The sequence below is a fragment of the Leptodactylus fuscus genome, chromosome 7 (assembly GCF_031893055.1).
Source record: "Leptodactylus fuscus isolate aLepFus1 chromosome 7, aLepFus1.hap2, whole genome shotgun sequence".
In the NCBI taxonomy this organism is placed as follows: Eukaryota; Metazoa; Chordata; class Amphibia; order Anura; family Leptodactylidae; genus Leptodactylus; species Leptodactylus fuscus.
This window is the reverse complement of record NC_134271.1, coordinates 64,059,244-64,079,594: the sequence shown is the minus strand read 5'-3', so window position 1 is coordinate 64,079,594 and position 20,351 is coordinate 64,059,244. Positions and strand designations below refer to the sequence as shown.

At 43.1% G+C, this 20,351-nt stretch overlaps 1 protein-coding gene across 1 annotated transcript; it reads left to right on the top strand.

Moving 5' to 3' along the window:
* The first annotated feature begins 1,974 nt into the window (after nucleotides 1-1,974).
* On the top strand, nucleotides 1,975-19,923 carry GPI (glucose-6-phosphate isomerase). Its single transcript, XM_075282022.1, has 18 exons — nucleotides 1,975-2,185; nucleotides 5,425-5,515; nucleotides 7,519-7,587; nucleotides 8,758-8,877; nucleotides 8,957-9,040; nucleotides 9,119-9,265; nucleotides 10,195-10,266; nucleotides 13,215-13,259; nucleotides 13,456-13,509; nucleotides 14,041-14,101; nucleotides 14,193-14,236; nucleotides 14,350-14,502; nucleotides 14,583-14,712; nucleotides 16,698-16,774; nucleotides 17,418-17,546; nucleotides 17,945-18,020; nucleotides 18,163-18,229; nucleotides 19,445-19,923. Exons 1-18 carry the CDS (start codon nucleotides 2,067-2,069, stop codon nucleotides 19,566-19,568), a joined length of 1,662 nt encoding a protein of 553 aa, XP_075138123.1. The 5' UTR covers nucleotides 1,975-2,066; the 3' UTR covers nucleotides 19,569-19,923.
* The last annotated feature ends 428 nt before the right edge of the window (nucleotides 19,924-20,351 follow it).

The following is a 20,351-nucleotide window of genomic DNA, read 5'->3' as shown; positions in this document are numbered from 1 at the left end:
ACCTGAGCTACTGGGCAGCCACTGTTCTCCATGTATATAGCGTACCATCATGTCTTCTATACACTCCCTATTCTGCTCTCTTAATGGGACCAATGCCTTATAACAGAGACCTTATTGTAAGCAACCAGATGATCCTTGGTCACCTGAATACCACATATCCACTACCCTTAGTCACTGACTATGTCACATCCAGTATACATCACTTTGCCTATCTACCCTATGCATGACTCACATCTGAAGATTGTGCAATGCCAGACCAAGTTTCCAAATTAAAGGGGTATTCCCACGTCGCATACTCATCAGTCTTCGTTGCTGTAAAATCTTCTGTCTTCCTGCTTTGTTGCGTCATTGGTGGGCGGGGTTACATATGCAAAGCCAGCGGCGAGATGCCGCTGGCACTGCATGCACGTTCATAGATGGTGAGACCAGTCTAGCCAGCAGCGGCAGGAGCGGTGCTGCTCCCCCCTCCCCCCCCCCGGAAAAGCAGCATCGCTCCTGCCGCTGCTGGCTTCCTGCAGGGCAGGAGCATAGCGATGTTGCAGGCACCTGTGCCAGCGTCTAACCCTCCCCCCCCCCCCCGCCTCTCTATTACAGCAGATGCCGGGTCTGTATTGGCGACCCCTTCCCCCCAAAGGGTAAACTACCCCCCCCCCCCTCTCCAGGCTTTCTCCCGTGCACTTAGCCCCTCCTCCCTCCCCCCTCAGAGCAGCAGATACATGACTTGACTAATGACCAGATAAGTCAAGGGATATGTCAAAAAAAAAAAATGAATAAAGTAAGATAGGGAACAAACAAAGCAGTTTTGCTGAAGCAATGTATTTAGGAAAAGTCTTACATTCACATTAACCAGCAGTATAGATAGGATCCTTGTGATGGGACAACCCCTTTAATGTATCCTAGTACAATGTACAAAATAACTAAACTGGTCCCATTATGACAATTTAATTTTGTTAGGCAAAAATTTAAGCGTTCACATGGTTCAGTGACTAGGCGTTACAAGGTTATGGTCTCTCGCATTGCCGGTTTCAGATGCCACATGTGGAGGGGCATTAGGGTCTTTTGCCCATAATTATTACAGCTAGAGCGTGAGGTACATTGCAGATACATGTACAGTATATTTGCCTAAAATACTAAAGGCAATGAATCTCCCTGCCCATCCAGTACTGCAACCTCCTGACACACATCTAACCCTAATCTAAACAAGGCTGAACAACATACCCTATCGTCTAAGTGTTTTCCCCATTTAGAAGCAGAAAATTAATTAGAGGAGGGGGAAGCCAGCCAGAACTGTTGGGAACTGTTGTAAGTGGAAAAGGAGCCCCCTGTACTGGTGCCTCGCTCAACTTGAGGGGGGACCAGCCAGCTTGCTAACCCTTTCCTTTTTTTTTTTTGATGCAGCAGCTCCTTGTTCCTAGTCTTGTAGGTCCTGCCAGCGCCAGGTCAGCCTTTCCTCTGAGCAAGTCTCCTGTCATTAAAGTTGCTTGGCCCAGCAGCTGCCCTGGATAAGCCTGGGGGAGGCCCCGCCCCTCCCCGAACCACCAATGACTGGTAAGCCAGCTGAGGGGAAGGGGTTCCCATGCACACACAGCTGCTCAATATCCAGCTAGTTTATTCAGCCAGCTGGCTTGCAAATTAGCAGCCATAGGATGTTAGCTGATAGGACATGGTCCATAAAATGGCTGACACCCCCCTCCTCCTCTTTGCTTCTTCACCCGCTCTCCCTTATTCAGTCTCCGGAAGGAACCATATTGGTGAAGACAATAACCAATATCTGTCACTGCACTTTGATCTACATAAACATGGCCGCTATTTGTAGCTTTATGAAGAAGAGCTCCAGTGACAGTGACAGACTACAGCAGGAGTGGGCTTGGCTCTAGGAAGCCTGCTATTGGCTGTTACTAGAGCATGTGTTGTCATCAGGTAGGCGTGTCCCCGCCTCCTCATACAGCACTGCTTCCCTATAAGAGGCGTAGTCGGCCCCGTACTTCTTGTCATCTCTCAGCTCCGGGTTCTGTGTCATTCTCTTCTTCCATTGCTCTCCCCAGCACTCAGGGCACAGCTCAGCCATGTCTCTCACCAGTAACCCCGTCTACCAAAAGCTCGCCAAGTTCTACGAAGCCAACCATGCCACCCTCAACCTGAGGAAGCTCTTTGAGGCCGAGAAGGGGAGGTTCGACAAGTTTAGGTAAAGGGGAGTCTTCTAATGCTTACGGCCTGTCACCTCACACAGACATCACTATTGTGCTGTACTTGCTAAATCATTGTGTGTATTCCTGCAGTGAGCAGTTCCGTCCCTCTGTCTCGGGGGAGGAATTGCCTTATTAACTCTCACAAGCAAAGGGATTAGCTGCTACCTGGCATAGTAAGCCCTTCATCTGCGACACCCCCTGACTTGTTAATGCAGGAAGCCATTATAGTACTATAGTCATGAGGTTGGCTTTAGGAGCCCATGTCACTACAGCCAAGGTATACCCTTGGTTAGATGCAGTAATATGACCTTTGCTGTGTTGGGGGCGGCATCAGAAGTGTTAATGACTGGGCTGCTGTGTGCTGGGAGGGGGGTCCCTGCAGGAGGAGGGTGTAGGACCCCTCAGGAATGCATTGCAATGAATTAGCATCAGTGACCTGAGCCTGTTTGTGTGCCCTTCATTCATCCTTGTGGGTTAGTACGTGCATCAGGGCACATCTCTGCAGCTATGAGCTCATGCTGGGGGATCTGTTGCTTTTCCTGTACAGCTTATTGCAGGAGTCCTGTAGGCCTGCGCTTGTGTCACCACTTGGTTAGTTTCTAGGAGGTTTTATATATTTCCGACATGGCTAGATCTACTGTTTGTAAGCATGCTGGGAATTCCATCTTTGTGATGGAGACCCCCACCCCCTTAGACTTGCAGGGGGTGTTGATCTCTGACTAGTTCTGCATCCTTACTGTAAAACTCATATTCTCAACCTGTTGATTGGAGATGGCAATGTTTTAGTGATGTACAAATTCATGAAGTCAGTTTCCTAGATTCCTATGTGGTTGACTCTCGTTTTTGTCTGTCCGCATTATTACCATATATATGACAAGCATCCATGGTGCGGTATAGCGGTACTTGTAATGGGCCCCACTAGGACCAGCTTTGGCAGGAACTTTAAAAAAATAAATAAATAAAAATTAACTTGGTCTTTCCTTTGGCTTGTGGTGTTTCAGCATGGCTCAACGTAGTTCTTGTGCCGCCTTTGCTTCCTATCAGACCTAAAGTGGTCTGTGAAGAGTGGGACAGGGCTATAGACTCCCATGTCACTACACAGTAGTAAACTGTATCAACAGCACAAAATAAATCCCACAATACATCGTCAAAGGGTTGTGTGTGTGTGTGTGCATATATATGATTTTAGAAACAGGATATATAAATATAAACTGGAATATTGTTACAAGATGCCACTAAGTTCTTGCAAGTCATCTTAATAAATCCTATGAGGTCTGCCGCATTCCCCATGTGCGATGCCTGAGCTGCTCATTTAACACTATTACAAAATGATATTGGAAGATGCAACGACTCAATCATTCAGCTTTGTAACTTCAGGCTATAGGAAAACTATCCAAAATGCTGTCTGGCAAGTATGCACCAGTCATCCTACTTCTATAGCAGGGGCAAGTGAATTTAATTTCCAAAAGCAGTTTTTAAATTTACACTATGACTTCATCAGTCACAAAGGCATCTTGGAAATGTACAGTCGCTGCTATATTGCTGTTTAATAGAGGCCCTCATCTATAGTTGACGTGGGAATAAGGAGGTAGAAATATCTGGTAAGGATTATATTTGTTTGGTAGGGGTATGTGACCCCTGCAGGTTATTATGGGCGGTTAGGTCTGGTACTACACTTGCATTCTACTGTATGCAGTACTCTCCCCTTGGTTATATTTAGCATAACCTTCACAGTTGTGGCTTCTTCACCCTGCTTGACCTGGTCGCTGCGGATGGAGATCACTCGGTAGAGAGGACAGCTGTGTGGAAAACTCTGTTCTGCCAGCTACAGATTTCACAGCAGGGTTAAGGCTTAACTGTAATTTTGTAACATTGTATGGAGGAAGTTTCATACTACTTGTTATAGATGGGGTAAGGCTGGCATGTTGACATACAGGGATAGGTTGCTCCATGGGACACTGTCAACAAGTAGAGTTTAAGATGGTGGTAGGGCACACAAAACCAAAAGCCCGAAGGGACCTTAGATCCTGGTATACCTTCGTTCTCTTCTGTAGTACTATATCAGAGTCATGCCAGTTTGTGCTCTTGTCAGGCATAAACATGCAGGTTCACGCTCCATTGGTTCTCATGGTTAATATTTTATGCTCTTGGTTCAACAGAAAGCAGCTTGTTCATTTGAAGCCTATGTAACAAATATGGTGCAGGGCATAAATACACATACATTATGCCACCAGATATTTGGACCTGCCCTGTCTTCCATTTCTTTCCTGGTAACAATGTCACAGATCGAAGTCCTTGACTATGACTTAATATCTCTATAAAATTAATTGGGACTGGCTGGTTTGGAGATCACTGCACTGAATCTGTATTTCGTTCTTAGGGTTGTCCAAACTCCTGAAGTTTTAACCCCACAGTTCTTAATGTGAAGGCAAATTTTAGTGACCTGCCGTTGCTTTAAGATGGTGCTGCCTAGTCAATGTTCAGTAATGCATTCTATCTCCAAGCCAGACTGACAAAAAAAACTTCTAAGTCCTGTATGGCAGCCTATGGGACCTCTTGTATGCACTGACTGTAATACGATGCCCTATGTTCAGTGGTCTGTTGACCATTTTGCAGGGCCTATAACAAGCTTGCCATATTATAGTGGTCAGTGATATCACAGATTCATTTTTTTTCTCTTAAGAGTTATGCAGTTTTTTTTTTTTGTTTTTTTTTTCCCACACTTCATGCCCAATTCTCTGCTGTTTTTCACGGCTAAATCTGCATCTAACTTTCCACTGAACCACTTTCTATGGAGCCATATTTTCATCCTATCAAAACATGGAAAGTTGCTGTTGCTACACAAGTAGGATATGTGAAAGCTTGCTTCATTAGGCAATTTGTGCACTGGGGGTGGGCTTTCAGCTATAAGAGCAATGCTCATGCTTCTAAAGTGGGATGGGTGCTGTCATGGCAGTGGGTGAATGGTCTTGTGGCACAGGTTAGCAGAGGCAGATGATGGTAGGGGACTAAATGACAAAAGCAGTTCTGCAAGGAGCTGAAGGCCCGCCTCCAGTGCACTAATAGCTTAATTTGCATAAGACTTAAAATTTTGTTTTTGCTAAATCTACAAAAGAGGCATATATAGAAAATGTACCGTATATTTCAGTTTAATTTACTCTGTAACATGTGGGTCAGATAAATATACTAGGGGGAAGTGGAGGACTGCCTTAACACTATTGTCTTTCCTACACAGCAAGACCCTTGCCACTGGAGAAGGAGACATCTTGGTGGATTACTCCAAGAACCTGGTCACTGAAGAAGTGCTCAAAATGCTCTTAGAACTGGTAAAGTATCAGCTACCAAGTATATAGATGTGACAACAAGCTGTGACCGTCTTTGGCTTGTGCTTTGGGCTGCAGTTAGGGGTACAGTTGTCCTGACTTGTGATTATCCTAGTCATTGCCCTTTGACGGACAGTGTACTGACCACTATGGACTTCATGGCCGTGTAGTTGTTGCCCTGTACTCTCCTCTTATCACTGTAATGCAGCCCTTGTGGCTAGAAGGAAACTCCTAAGTATGTTTCTTAATTTTAATAAATGGTGCAACAAAGGAGATGAGAGCAATGTTACAAAGAACCACAAATTCCTCTTGTAGTTAAGAAAACATTCAGCAAGAACTCTTACATGAATTTTACAGTATGTGGCAATCTTGGTCTAGGATAGCTAGACCTTTAACATGTCTCTCCAGGTGTTGTGAAACTGTAGTTCTCAGCATTGGTTAATGTCTGTTAACCAAATTTAAATGAGGACCCCCAATGTCTGACAAGTGAATAAGGCCAACTTGATGATGTAGATTAATGTCACTGCTGCTGAGATCACCTGCATCCTGTATATATAACATTACAGGCTAATGTGCCACTAACTGGATGATCACTGGTGTCAGTCGCCGACTATAATCTAGACCTGGGGTCAGCAACCTTCAGCACCTTTGCTGAAGTCAGCATTTCAGGCCTATCTACCTGGGACAGGGCTCTGTTGCTCCAGGAGGGGAGATATGAGGCATGACATTGTCTGGGCATGAGCTAGCCTGCTCAGGTGCCAGAAATTTCTTTTATACCTTGAAGCAAATGAAAGGAACATGCCAAGGCCACATGGGCATGATCGCATTGCAGTTCTTTCCACAGCGCTTTTAAGAGAAAGTTCATGAAGTCTTCCTCTGCGGACTTTCTCTTAACATTATATCTACAGGAAAGCCGCCGGTGTTTCCGTAGATATAATTGACATGCTGCGATTTGCAAAGCCGCAACGGTTCTGCACTGCGATTTCTTTCGTAAAGTGGGGATGGGATTCGCATGAATCCCATCCACTCTGCCTGCACTGTACAACGCCACGATTTTTCCTGCAGCGTCTCCGTTACGGGCAAATTGTGGCATTTACGTCCCATGGGGCCCCGGCCTAAAATGGGCGTTTATTAAATACAACAAGGCTAGACAGGTTTATATGAATTTATTCAATATAAAGATTGGGCTGTGTAAATGTCCTCTGTTCGTATTAATGCTGATCCTATCACTGATCAAGGATCACACTGAAATATAAGTTGTCTAATTCTGTGGCTATTATGTTTTAAGACAATGTTTCATGTAGGCATTGATATTGTTCACTTAATTAGATGGCACACTGACTTAGTCTCATGTGGTGTGTTTGTTTTTTTTTTTGTTTTTTTTTGTTACTCTGCACACTAAGGCTAAGTTCACATGGAGTTTTTTGGTCAGGGTTTTGGCAGAAATCCACCTCCAAACCCAAAAGACACTGCACCATTCAAAGTATGCAAAACGCTTCTGAGTCTTTTCCACTAGCATTTTTTTCCGCTGGCAGCAAAAAAGAAGCGAGATGTTCAATTTTTTTTTTTTTTTTTTTGCCTGAGCGTTTTCCTGGCTCATGGCTTCAATGCAAGTCAATGTGAGCTGGTTTTTCCTGCTCACATGTTTTTGGTCAGAAACGGGACCTGAATCGTTTTTGGCAAAAACCTAATCAGGAAACGCCAGGCGGTTTTTTTAAAATATAATTCATGACCACATCCCAAGAGGAAACTCCTCGGAAACACTTCAAATGGCAAAAAAACGCCTCAGGAAACTCCTCACGCATTTTCTGGTCTGGTTTTGACAGTGCCAAAACCCTGACCAAAAAACTCTGTGTGAACTTACCCGAAGGCTTGCTGACGTGGAATCGCTAAACCATGCTTCACTTGTTTCTGCTCTTAGTTGCATTGTATTTTTTGTGTTCTCTCCTAGGTTGTGATTCTAAAGTATCGGACTCAGACTAATGCTCTATTTTTACATGTTTCAGGCCCATTCAAGAGGTGTTGAGGATGCCAGAAAACGCATGTTCTCTGCTGAGAAGATAAACTTCACTGAGGTACTAACCATATCCTAGTAACTACACATCTACTGTGACTTGCAAAGTTGTAGGAAAAGGCTAAAGTACCAAAAGCTCCATCCTTTCTCACCTCTGTTCATATTTTATTTATTTTTTTTTTTTTGACAATAAAAACCTATTCAGAAATGCATCAAAATCTCTTCAAAATCCATATGAGACTGAACAAGCCTTAGTTACATAGGAGTTGACATATGTGGGGAAAAATGTCTGTTTTAATGACTATAAAGCTCACCCTTTTCTTGTGAGTGCAATTTCATATCTTGGTAGAAGCGCGGTAGGGTGTGGACATGAATTGTTTGGCAGAAGAACTGCAAGCTCACCTGAGGTTGCATTTTCCTTTCACTATACAGGGCTGGGTTTGGACTCTCCCCAGGTGTTTGATTCCTTTCACTCCATGCCAAATCAGAGAAATTCTGGCTAATCTTCTGAATATAGTAAACTGTACAATCTGCTGTTTAGCTTGGCATGGTTTTCAATCTGGTGGTAAATTCAATTGGACTAGTCTTCAGCATACACTGAAGGTGATAAGCAGTGCAATGTAGTCAGTGACTCCTCTTTATACACCTCTTGGCTAATGGGTGGTGTGTGCAGTGTTAGGCCCCTTGTAGACAACCGTGGTGTGGGTCAGTGTGCTATCAATGTATTTCGCAATGGCACACTGACTCTATTCTATGGGCCTGTACACACGACCGTGATTCTCGTGGTCCCTTTTGCAGGCTGATAGTCCAGGCTGCATCAGATGGGACATGTCCTATTTTGCAGCTCATGCTTCCGTGGCTCCTATTCTTTTAATGAAGGGAGCTGCAGAAGCACATACTGTGAGTCCCTGTGTGCAGCCCATGGTTTTAATTCATAGCAGGCTCTCTGCAGCACAGGCATCTGCAACTGGCCTAAATCAGACCATGCAGATTAGAAGCATGTCGTCCAAAGCAGAGCTAGCCAACAATCTAGTGCGTGTTAAATGCTGAGCTGACGTTCATTTAGCAGATGTTGGGGTGAAAGAAACGTACGTGCGTGTTAGCTGTTGAAGGTGTTTGGCCAACCTAACGTATAAGAGGCAGGTGGGGGTGCAGTGTTGTATACAAATATCCCAACAAACCTCTAGTCCCCCTTGTATCCCTCATCTTGTATCTTTCCATGCCTTTCTAGAACCGTGCCGTGCTGCACATTGCTTTGCGCAACCGTTCAAATACTCCTATACTGGTTGATGGCAAGGATGTGACCCCAGAAGTGAATGCTGTCTTGGCAAAGATGAAGGCCTTTTGCCAGGTATGGTGCAGGTTTTGGTTTCTGTCTGCTCATTTCTTATCTTCAATTACTGTGTGATGTGTTATGTGGTTTTCTTTAGAAAGTGCGCAGTGGGGACTGGAAGGGATACACTGGGAAAGCCATCACTGATGTGGTGAATGTTGGAATTGGTGGCTCCGATCTGGTAAGCGCTGCACATTCTTAACCATATAATTAATAATCTGGCCATTAGAAGACCTGACTCTCTGCCTGTCCTTCCAAGGGTCCATTAATGGTCACTGAGGCACTGAAGCCATACTCCAAAGGTGGTCCCCGGGTCTGGTTTGTTTCAAACATTGATGGAACCCACATCGCCAAAACCCTGGCAGAACTCAATCCAGAGACCACACTCTTCATTGTTGCATCCAAGGTAATGATTAACATTTACTCTGCACTGCTTTGCGACTCAGATGTGACTCCAGTCACATCTGAACTTTGCATAGGGAGTCTGTTGGGAAAATATCAGTTTACCATGTGTTGGTGTACGGTTTACTATGGGTTGTAGATGACCATTTTTGCAGAATGAAATGTTATAAGGGCTTGGTATGGGCTATGTGTCTAACATATAACAATAGTGTAAAGGAAAAAACTAAATTGCAAACCTGTAATGACTCTGCAGATTTGTTCTGTATAGAACAAGGTGGAGCTTCTGGCATGAGAACATTTTTTATTTTTTATTTTTTATTTTTTTTTTGGGAGGTTTTTAAATTAAAGAATAACTTTGTATAATGCTGTTACTTGCTATGCTTGCTGGTCTCTGTATGGAAAAAAATGTATAGGACTTCGTCCTCAGCCAATCCCTGCTGTGGCCTCTTGTGCAACTGAGGATCTAATCTTGGTTTGCCTGAGCAGGCTGGTGCTATGCAAGGTCACATAGTTTGCTAACATAGATGGTGCGACAGGGGGATGTCATAACTAGTGAGACAGCAGACTGGTGACCAGTTCTGTTTAATTCCCCCCCCCCCCCCCCATATAGCATAGTAAACAGCTGCCCATACACAATGCTAGACAGAGACTGATGTGACTTTAAGCTTCCATAGTAATTCTACACTACCTACAGTGTATAATGGCTTGCTCTGTATATGAGGGGTGTATATAGCTGCCATCTATAGCTTACACCCCCTGATTGTGTACCATAGATTCTTAGTTCGTATCCAATTTAGCGTACATATTGGTAAATGCAGCAAAGAAAATGGACAGATCTAGATTGCAATATAAACAATCTCTCTAGAGGTGTAAGTTTTCATGTCAGCAGGCACTTCATATTCTTTATACTGTATATATTTTATTTTTTTATAGACTTTTACTACCCAGGAAACAATCACCAATGCTGAAACTGCCAAGGAGTGGTTCCTGAATACTGCCAAAGATGTAAGTATATTTGAACATGTACCCTGTAACTATGAGCCAATGTTTTTTGGCTCTATCCTGGCATTAGTGTCTCAATATTAATCTAGCCCTATACTGACACCTAAGGCTTTTGGTCTGTGACAATATTAATGGCAGTAACAGCAACATTGCCCACCTATAATTCTCATTATTCCCTAGTGGTCAGGGTTGGTGTTTTTTTTTTTTTTTTTTTTTTTTTTTTTTTTTTTTTTCTAACTTTTATTGAAAGGATTTTTGTAAAATACAATACAAGAGTTGAAAACCTAAAAAAACATGAACGTGAAGCAATGCATATACTGTCAAATAGACTGGAAATGTATACACATCACAAAAACCTGAGTAGAAATGAGGGGGTGGGGGAGGAAGGGAAGGGGAAGGAGTCAGAGACCATTCAAAATACAGTATGCGTCCCAAGATGACCATATAGCCTGGAACGCCTCAACAGTATGGTTAAGTGTGGCTGTCAAGTTCTCCATGCTATGGACATCCTTAACTCGGACTACAAGATCAGAGCCAGAGGGAGGAGAGGCCCTCTTCCATCGGAGAGCGATGAGAGTTTTTGCTGCGGTACAGAGATAAAGAAACAATTTAGAGGTTGGTTTACCCAGATAAGCAGGGGGGAGATTGAGGGGATCTAAAGGGACACCTTGAATAAATAGAGCGTCTGTAAGGGACTTGACCTCCAGCCAGAATGGACAGATCCCTGGACAGTCCCAAAAAATATGATACAGAGTACCCACTCCTGCCCGGCAACGCTAACACTGGGAAGAAATGTTAGGATTAAGGGAGTGGAGCAAGGCTGGGGTATGGTACCAGTGCATAAGTAGCTTGTACTGGGTCTCCCTGAACGTAACACAGGTGGAGGATTTAGCTTCACGGGACCAGATAATTTCCCATTGGTTCACGGAGATCTGCCTGTTCAAGGCCCCAGACCACCTCTCCATATATTTATGCGATATGGGGCCCTGCCGTCCAGAGGAGGAGAGGATACCATAAATGCCAGAGATGAGGCTTGCAGTAGAGGTGCCCGCACGACATAGTTTTTCAAAGACAGTTGGTGGGGACACCTTCAGAGAGCTGTACTGGGTAAAAACAAAATGGACAATCTGCTGGTAATGTAACCATTCAGTGGTGGGTAGATGTAGTTCTGACACAAAATGCTCAAAGGGCCTAAGCACCAACGTGAGCGGGTCTATTAAGTCGGCGACACGGAAAAGGCCAAGCCTACTCCATGGTCGCAGCAAAGCTGACGCAAGTCCCTCCGGTAAGAGGGGGTTGTACAAAAAGGAAATCATGGACGAACACTGGGAGGCAAGGGTAAAGATTTTAGAGCAAGTAATCCAAATGGCCCTTGTGAAGCGTATAGGATCCAAAAGGGGAGTGGACGGAAGGGGGGAGGAACGGTACCACAGAAACGCATTGGGATGCATCGGAGCCATCCAGAGTTTCTCTCTCAACCCATTTGGTATAGGCCTGCGGGGCTGACCAAAATGGTAGGCAGCGTAAGTGAGTAGCCCAATAATGCAATACGTGTGGTACCGCCAATCCCCTTCCCCTCCTCCCTACCAGACAGCATCACTGAACGGGGTATGTGGTGACGCTTGCAATTCCAAATAAACTTAGATGGATTTTTGAAGGGAGCGCAATTCAGAGTGAGGGACTGCGACCGGAAGAGTTTCAAAAAAGTAGAGGAGCTTCGGGAGGAGGGACATTTTGACCACATTAATACGACCTATAAGCGAAATATGGAGAGGACGCCATTTATCCAAGAGGGCTCTCAGTTCATTAAAGAGGCTAGGGTAGTTAACTGAATAGAGGGTGGAGTAGGAAGGGGAGAGCTGGATCCCAAGATATTGGAGAGAGCGTTCCCGCCGTTGAAAGTCAAAGTTGGAACGAAACAGTTGTAAATCAGCAGTAGGAATATTAAGGGGGAGGGCTTCAGTCTTGGTGGGGTTAACTTTATAACCGGAGAAATCTCCATAAATCTTAAGGACCTGGAGAAGGTTGGCGAGAGAAATATGGGGATTTGTAAGGGTCAGGAGAACATCATCGGCAAACAAACTAATTTTAAAGTATTTATCTCTAACCAAATCACCCGAAATATCAGGATTCAACCGAATCTGGGCAGCCAAGGGCTCAATGCATAAGGCAAAAAGAGGTGATAAAGGACAGCCCTGCCGAGTCCCATTATGAATGGAAAACGGAGCAGAGACTGAGTTAAGGAGTTTCACCACCGCCGAGGGGCAAGAATAGAGCTCCTCAATAGTGGTGAGACAGGCCCCAGACCGACCAAAGCTACCCAGGGCGGCTTTCATAAACGACCAGTCGAGGTGGTCAAACGCTTTTTCCGCATCAAGGCTCAGTAGGACAGTAGGGGTGGCAGTGCGATTGGCTACATCAATTAAATCCACAGTCCTTCAGGGAATGAAACCCACCGGATCCTTATGGATCAAGGATGGGAGCCAAGCGTTCAGTCTGTTAGCTAAGATTTTAGTAAAAAGCTTCAGGTCTGTATTCAACAGTGCTATAGGGCGTTAGTTAGAACACTCTTGGTGGTCCTTGCGGGGTTTAGGAACTAAAGTAATGTGAGAGTGGAGCATTGACTGGGGAATAGGGGCACCTTCTAGAAAGGAATTAAAGAGGCGACATAAATGAGGAAGCAAATTGGCCTGGAACGTTTTATAATAAAGATATGTAAAGCCGTCTGGGCCTGGGGCCTTACTGTTGGAGTTCTTTAAGGGTGGAGTGGTTAGGGTTTTATGCTATCAGAACTGTTCGTATGTGATGTAATGCTTATCAGTTTCCTTAATCTAGACATAAGGGCATTGGGTATTTCCAAATGTTTAGAGGCTGTCTAGGATGTTATTAAATAGGTCATAACTTTTTGGTCATGGATTTTGTTCTATATGAATATTTCTTTTCTCTTTCAGCCATCTGCAGTGGCCAAGCACTTTGTTGCTCTGTCTACCAATGCAGTAAGTGACCTGGAAAAATCTAAATATATATTTTTTTTAAAAAAGTCAGTGCTTCTCATCTGTTACTAACTATAACCCCATTGCTTGCCCTGGCAGCCAAAGTTGTTGGACTATGCTGGGGGTTGTAGCCTACAAAAGCAGGGGCACTGCATTACATTAACCCAACACTTACTGAGCCTGTTTGTTTTCTTTACAGCCAAAAGTAAAAGACTTTGGAATTGACACGGCCAATATGTTTGAGTTCTGGGATGTAAGTATCTGATAGGAGTGGCTAATATTTTAGTTTAACCAATTGAAAATGGTGTTATCATGCAGCAATAATCTGTAACCCATTGCTGTGCGGTTGTTGTAAAGCCAGTTTCCAGCATGCACTGACAGAGCGACACTAGGATTTGTAACATTGCACTATAAGGCGTGCCACAGACTGGAGACTGCTGTTAGTATCTTGTCACCAGTGTCCTAGCTGTGCATACATACATGAGTATACAGTGACTATAGATGATCAGTCAGTCCCTGTATGAGGTTCCCTGCACTGTACACAACCCAGGCTGCAGACAGCTGGCTGGTAACATGACCATATCCTGCTGGGTTATTCTGGTGTCTGAACTTTCCTGTGACCTTTCTTGCAGTTTACTAAGTGGCTGCTCTACTGTATGCTAAAAGGTCATTTACTGGTTCAGTGTCAGTGATGTTGGTGCTGACCTCAGATGCTGGCTACAAAAAAGTCTAGGAGACAATATATTGTGATGTAATATATGGCTATGTATAATCTTTCCTGTAGTGGGTTGGAGGTCGTTACTCTCTCTGGTCTGCCATTGGTCTCTCCATTGCCCTCCATGTTGGTAAGGATCTATTCTGATTTACATTTCTCATTATTTCCTTCTGATCTCTTTACTGCTTTTATAGGACCATTGTTCTATATTCTTCCTTCAGGTTATGACAACTTTGAGAAGCTTCTTGCTGGTGCTCACTGGATGGTAAGTCTCTTTAATATGTTTGTGTTGAAATGCACATCTTATGATACTTGGCTATCAGTACATTACTATGCACAGCTGATACAGCAGGGGTGCTCAACTCTTCTGCATTACAGGACAATCACTTCTACAATTCTCCTCTGGAAAACAATATCCCAGTCATTCTGGCCATGCTGGGAGTCTGGTACATCAACTTCTACGGCTGTGAGACTCAAGCTCTGCTGCCCTATGACCAGTACATGCACCGATTTGCAGCCTATTTCCAACAGGTCTGTAACGATTAAAATCTGTCTCGTGTAGAAGGCTCTTGGTGTTAATGGAAAAAGCACTTACATTCTGTTTCCTGCAGGGAGACATGGAGTCCAATGGCAAATACATCACAAAGACAGGAACCCGTGTCAACTATAACACTGGACCTGTAGTCTGGGGGGAGCCTGGAACTAATGGACAGCATGCTTTTTACCAGCTCATACACCAGGGTAGGTCTTATGGCTGGCTCTTATATTCAAGCACTTTCTCAATTGTAGCTTACAAAACTGTGGGTTGAAACCCTTGGCGATCCATCAAAATACCTCCAGGGGTAGGAGATTGCAAGCAGAGCTGAGACATTTCGTTCAAACTACAGGACTGCTGACAATACATATTACTGGTATTTTGCCAAAATACCTTTGTCAGTAATGACCAGCCACATGTAGGTGTGGAGCTTGTACAATAGCACAGTGTATGGAAGCTGTCCAGGACTGTCTGTATGGGGGAAAGACGAAAATGCAGGTAGGGAAGGAAAGTGTGGCTGTAACAGCTTTTTGTGTTGGCGTGTATATTGCATGAAAATCACAGAATTGAGGTATTGGGGTAGCAGAGAAGTAAAATAATTTGGGAGGGGTTTCTGTGTGTGGCGTAGGGATCATGGAGATACTGAAGGGTAGTGGAGCTGTCTAAGGCTTGGTTCACACATCAGTATGCCATCTGTCCGTTTGAATTCAGTTTGAGACTTTAAAACGGACTGATACACATACTGATTGTATACTGACACCTTTTTTATGCTGATGGAAAACACCTAAAGGACAGATTGGGGATTAAAAGTATAAAATCGTAAACAGTAGAGATAAGGACATTTATTATAAGTCCTTATCTCTACTCTGTTTACAACTGCTACTTTTAATCTCTTTATCTGTCCTCTAGGGGACAGTGTTTGCCATCAGCATAAAAAGGTGTCGGTATACAATCAGTATGTGTATCAGTCCATTTTTAGTCTCAAACTGAATTCAAATGGACGGATGGCATACTGATATGTGAACCAAGCATAACAGCAATGTGTGAAGCTGATACAAGGAGAACAGAGGTAGTATACAGCTGAAGAGCATAACTGAAGCTAAATATTGATAACTCTATGAAGTACAGTAGTGTAGTCCCAATGAGTCTCCTCTGAAAGATGGTCCTAATTTCAGTAAGTTGGGGAAACCCCTAGTCTATGGATGTGTTGCTTCAATGATCCCTGCAGCCTCGTCTAGTGATGGTGACATTGGTAAGGAAAAAATATCTTTGTACTGTTAGCCAGTGGATATGAAATATAAAAAAAATTGAGTCTTCAGTAGTGTTTTTGTTTATTTGCTAACTAAAAATGACAGATTGCAAGTTGTCGGGATTATTCTTAGATCCCTTCCTCAGGCATGAACTATGCCTGAGGAAGGGATGTAAGAATAATCTCAAAAGCATTCAATCTGTCATTTTTAGTTGGCCATTAAAAAAAAGGTATCAACTATTGAAGACTCAATTTTTTTTTAATATTAGAAATTGGTAATAGAGATGAGCAAGTACTGTTCGGATCAGCCGATCCGAACAGCACGCTCCATAGAAATGAATGGATGCACCTGGTACTTCGGCTTTGACGGCGGCTGGCTGCTTAACCCCCCGTGTGCCGACTACGTCTATTCATTTCTATGCAAGCGTGCTGATCCGAACAGTACTCTCATCTCTAGTAATAAATATGCAGAAGCTCTTGCCTAAACAGGAGTAATTTGATCTGTTCCTCTAAATCTGGAGAACATTGGAGGGATGTTCCTGCTGTAACCAGTTGGCTTACAGTCAGACCTTAACAATGTTATGGGGGAGTGGGGGCACTATTGGGTCCCTCACACAAATACCCCCACCCCCCCATGTCAAGTCATGCCTGTGGGTGTCTGTTAGAGAGGGGAAGAGTCACAGCTCAGGAGCCAAACCATAGTTCAGGTAGACATGGCAGACCTTCAGATGAATATCGCTACAAGTACTATAAAGACATTTAAACATGGTACAATGTATCTGTTACATGCTTGGGTATCCCAATCTAGTGGGAAATGTGGAAACTGCTACATCTAATACTTCTGTATGATGAAACTTGCAGTTAAGAGTGCGTGTCGTAAGACCAGTCTAATTCAATTACCAAATGAAAACTACTCTGTTGAAATGTGTTTAACCACCATAGGCACTCGTATGATCCCTTGTGACTTCCTGATTCCCGCACAGACCCAACATCCTATTCGTAATGGACTTCACCACAAGGTAAGACATGACTATATACTAGAGGGAATATTCCAAATCTCAATATAAACCACTGACCCTGATAAACCATCTTCTGGCCAATGTTACTTTCACACAAGACTCGACTGGACAGTGGTTAAAAGGATTCTATCATTGTGTGTGTCATATATTTGCATAGCCTTTAGAAGAGCTATGCTAGACATGCCTTTTATTCATCAATCCTTCTTGCTGAGGGTTGGATGTGGGATGGAGTCATTTTTCACAGCCTAGCGATGATACTGAACTATGAGGAACACCCTTCTGACACTGGGGACATATCAGTGCTGTTTGTTGTGGCATTAATCTTCAAGCAGTACTCTTGTCTCTGCATGATTCGTGGGGACACCGCAGGGAAAACACACAGACCCCATTAGTCTATGGGGTCCATGTGTTTTCATTGCTTTTTAATGCTTTTGGTATTCTGTTCGGGGGCTCCCCAAGCAGAATACCAAATGCAGATATGAACTGGGCCTTATTGGTAACCAAATACAGTTGTCAATGACTGAACTGAGGTTTGGAAATACACTTTGCAACGATGTTCAATCTTCACTGTTTAGCTGAACACTTCAACCACAAAGTCATCTGTTTGCTTGTGGAGACTCATTTCTGTTTTATTCTGTGCTAGATCCTTTTGGCCAACTTCTTGGCACAGACTGAGGCACTTATGAAGGGAAAGTCTACAGAAGAGGCAAAGGCTGAGTTGCAAGCATCTGGGCTGTCTGGAGAGGCACTGGAGAAATTGCTTCCACACAAGGTAAATCTGCCTTACATTGTCCTTTAGTTCTCCAGACTGCTACCAGTTTCACACTTGTTATGGAGGATTTTCTTGATCATAAAAATGATATATATATATATATATATATATATATATATATATATATATATATTAAACCATCAACAAGCAGTTTACAGAATTGTTGTGTATAATTGTTTCCTGATGTGAATGGACTATAGGGCAGGGCTGGTACAAAAGAGGGTGGCATTATACTGTGTGGCAGCACTAATGACCTACATCTTCTCTGTATTGGCACCCATATTTTCCCTCTGGCCCTTCAGAGTGCACTTGTTGGATTAGTCATCAGATTTATGGGGTTATGCACTGGACTATTTAGGAGGTTGACTATTAGACTAACTGATTGTTTCTTAAAACAGGTATTTGAAGGAAACAGACCAACAAATTCTATTATGTTCACAAAACTTAGCCCTTTCATCTTGGGAGCTTTAATTGGTGAGTGTTCGGTCACATTCTGATTCCTACTAGCGTACATTGTCTGAAACCTACCATGATACAGATCTGGAGCCTGAGACTTCTGTTTCATGTGTTCTCAATCTGATATTCCGACTTCATTTTAGCCTTTCTTCTCTTCTAGCAATGTATGAACACAAAATCTTCGTTCAAGGTGTTGTATGGGACATTAACAGTTATGACCAATGGGGGTGAGTATATTTATTTTGTAACTAAACTATCTGAAGGATGTTTATGTCCATGGCCTATGTGGTGCACATTTTGGCCCAGTTGAAAGAAGTCAGTTGCAATAGTAAGGATAACCTATTGGAGAGTAAGGTTTCTGGAAGAAGGTGACTTTATTTAATCCCACTTTTAGGCTAAGACCCTACAAGATGATTTGCAGCTATAAAGCGCGATGTGAACACATTGCGAATCTTCCTGCAGCGCTTTGAACAGAGTTTGTGAGGTTTTCCTTTGGACTTTTTGTTACAATTATATATCACGGGAAAGCTGCCGGCATGAATCCCGTCCACTTTGCAGTTACTGAAAAGCTACAAACTTATTTATTCCCCCCCCCCCCCCCCGTGGCGTTTCTGGCCTGTGGGGCTGTGGCCTTAAAGTAGTAGTATCACTTATGGTTGAGATTGAAATACCAGTCTGACGCAGCCTGGGATTATGGAAAAATTCTAAAAGATTGGGATGAAAATGCCCCTTTTAAGAATCCACGTCAAATTAAACACTCTGCATATTGACCCCCTATCCTGCACAGCCAAAGGTGAGGTTTTGGTTTTTCTCCCCCTTGAGAAAACAAACAGCTCTTGTGTATGAAACAAGCAGTATAAGGGCTTGTGTGGTGGCTTATCTACAAGGTGAGCTATAGATTCTACTAGACAATTTTATAAATGTCTTTGACTTTGTTCAGATTTTGAATAGGTACATCATATGTCACTAACAGTATGGCTGTTACTGCAAAACTTATGTATAAAAAAAAAAAAAATGTAAATTTTTTTTTTTTTTGTATGACAAATGGTAAAGGTATTATAAACTCTACAATCTAGTAATAAAACTCCTGCACTGGTCAAGTGATATCCTTTTTATTAAACCCAGGTTGTAATGGTAATTTCTTCAGCATCCCAAAATTGCACCATGGGTAGACGGTCTACTTTAAGTGCTTAGATGACATGGTTGCTGTTGTCTGTAAGGGTTAAACAGTCATAATCCTAAATTGGGTGTCCTTTCCTACTGCTCAGCTGCACTCAGTGTCTATAGGGCCACTTCATACTCATACATTTTTTTTTATTTTTTTTTTCTGACTGCAGATGTAAATTTGTTCCTGACACTGTATATGTAACATACCTATTGGAACTTTATCTATGGCAACCCATATATATCAGTTGTGAGTAATGCATTTTTTTTCTTTTCAGTGTTGAACTGGGGAAACAATTGGCTAAGAAGATTGAGCCTGAACTGGAGTCTGATGCTGCCGTCAGCTCCCACGACTCCTCTACAAATGGTCTCATTAACTTCTACAAGAAACACAGATGCTAGACCTGGATCCATCACTGAGGGTCCAGCAGCTGCACATCTGATGTCCCTGTGTCCTGTTCTTAGCTTTCAGCAAGAGGCACTTTCCTGACTGTAGTCTGTCCTTGTATTTCGTGTCCTTGTGTGTCTTCCTATGGGAAGTTGTCAATGGGGGGGGAAAAGATGTATGGATTTGTCCTTTGTGCACAACATAGATGTAACTGCACTGTATAATATCATGCAGGGGGCGCTCTGTACTAAAGCAGTCACCAGAGCCTGGGCTAGTGGACCTATCTCCCCAGCACATAGGTCTGTGTTCTGTTTTGTGCTGGCTTGTCCTGTGCAAATGACGGTTTACACAATAAAAACAATCACGAAACCAGATGTTTCATCCATTTGTCTCTGTAGTGCTAACTTCCACTTACAACTGATCAACCATGTTCCTTTTATTCAGATTTATCTATATGAAGGTCAGTGACCTTCATACTTTCATTAAAGGGGTTCTACCATTAATTTTTTTATTTATTTTTTTGATCACATTCTTCTACCTTTAATGTCTTCTCCACGCCGCAGTTTGGTTGAAATCCTGGTTTTACAAATGAGTTCTAGCACTAACTCATTTGCATATAGACGAAAATGGGATTTCTACTGAACGATGGCGCAGAGAAGACTTCTAAAGGTAGAATAGCCTTTCTTAGGGCTATTCCTATGTAATCTACAATATTTTTTTATAAATGGTAGAATCCCTTTTAAAGAGAACACTTTACCACCATCAATTTTAGTTCTTGGTATCAGTTAATAAAAGAA

Coding starts and splice junctions, on each gene's coding strand:
- GPI (XM_075282022.1), top strand. CDS start 2,067: ATGTCTCTCACCAGTAACCCCGTCTACCAAAAGCTCGCCAAGTTCTAC. Junction 2,186..5,424: donor GGGAGGTTCGACAAGTTTAG/GTAAAGGGGAGT, acceptor TTTCCTACACAG/CAAGACCCTTGCCACTGGAG. Junction 9,266..10,194: donor TCTTCATTGTTGCATCCAAG/GTAATGATTAAC, acceptor ATTTTTTTATAG/ACTTTTACTACCCAGGAAAC.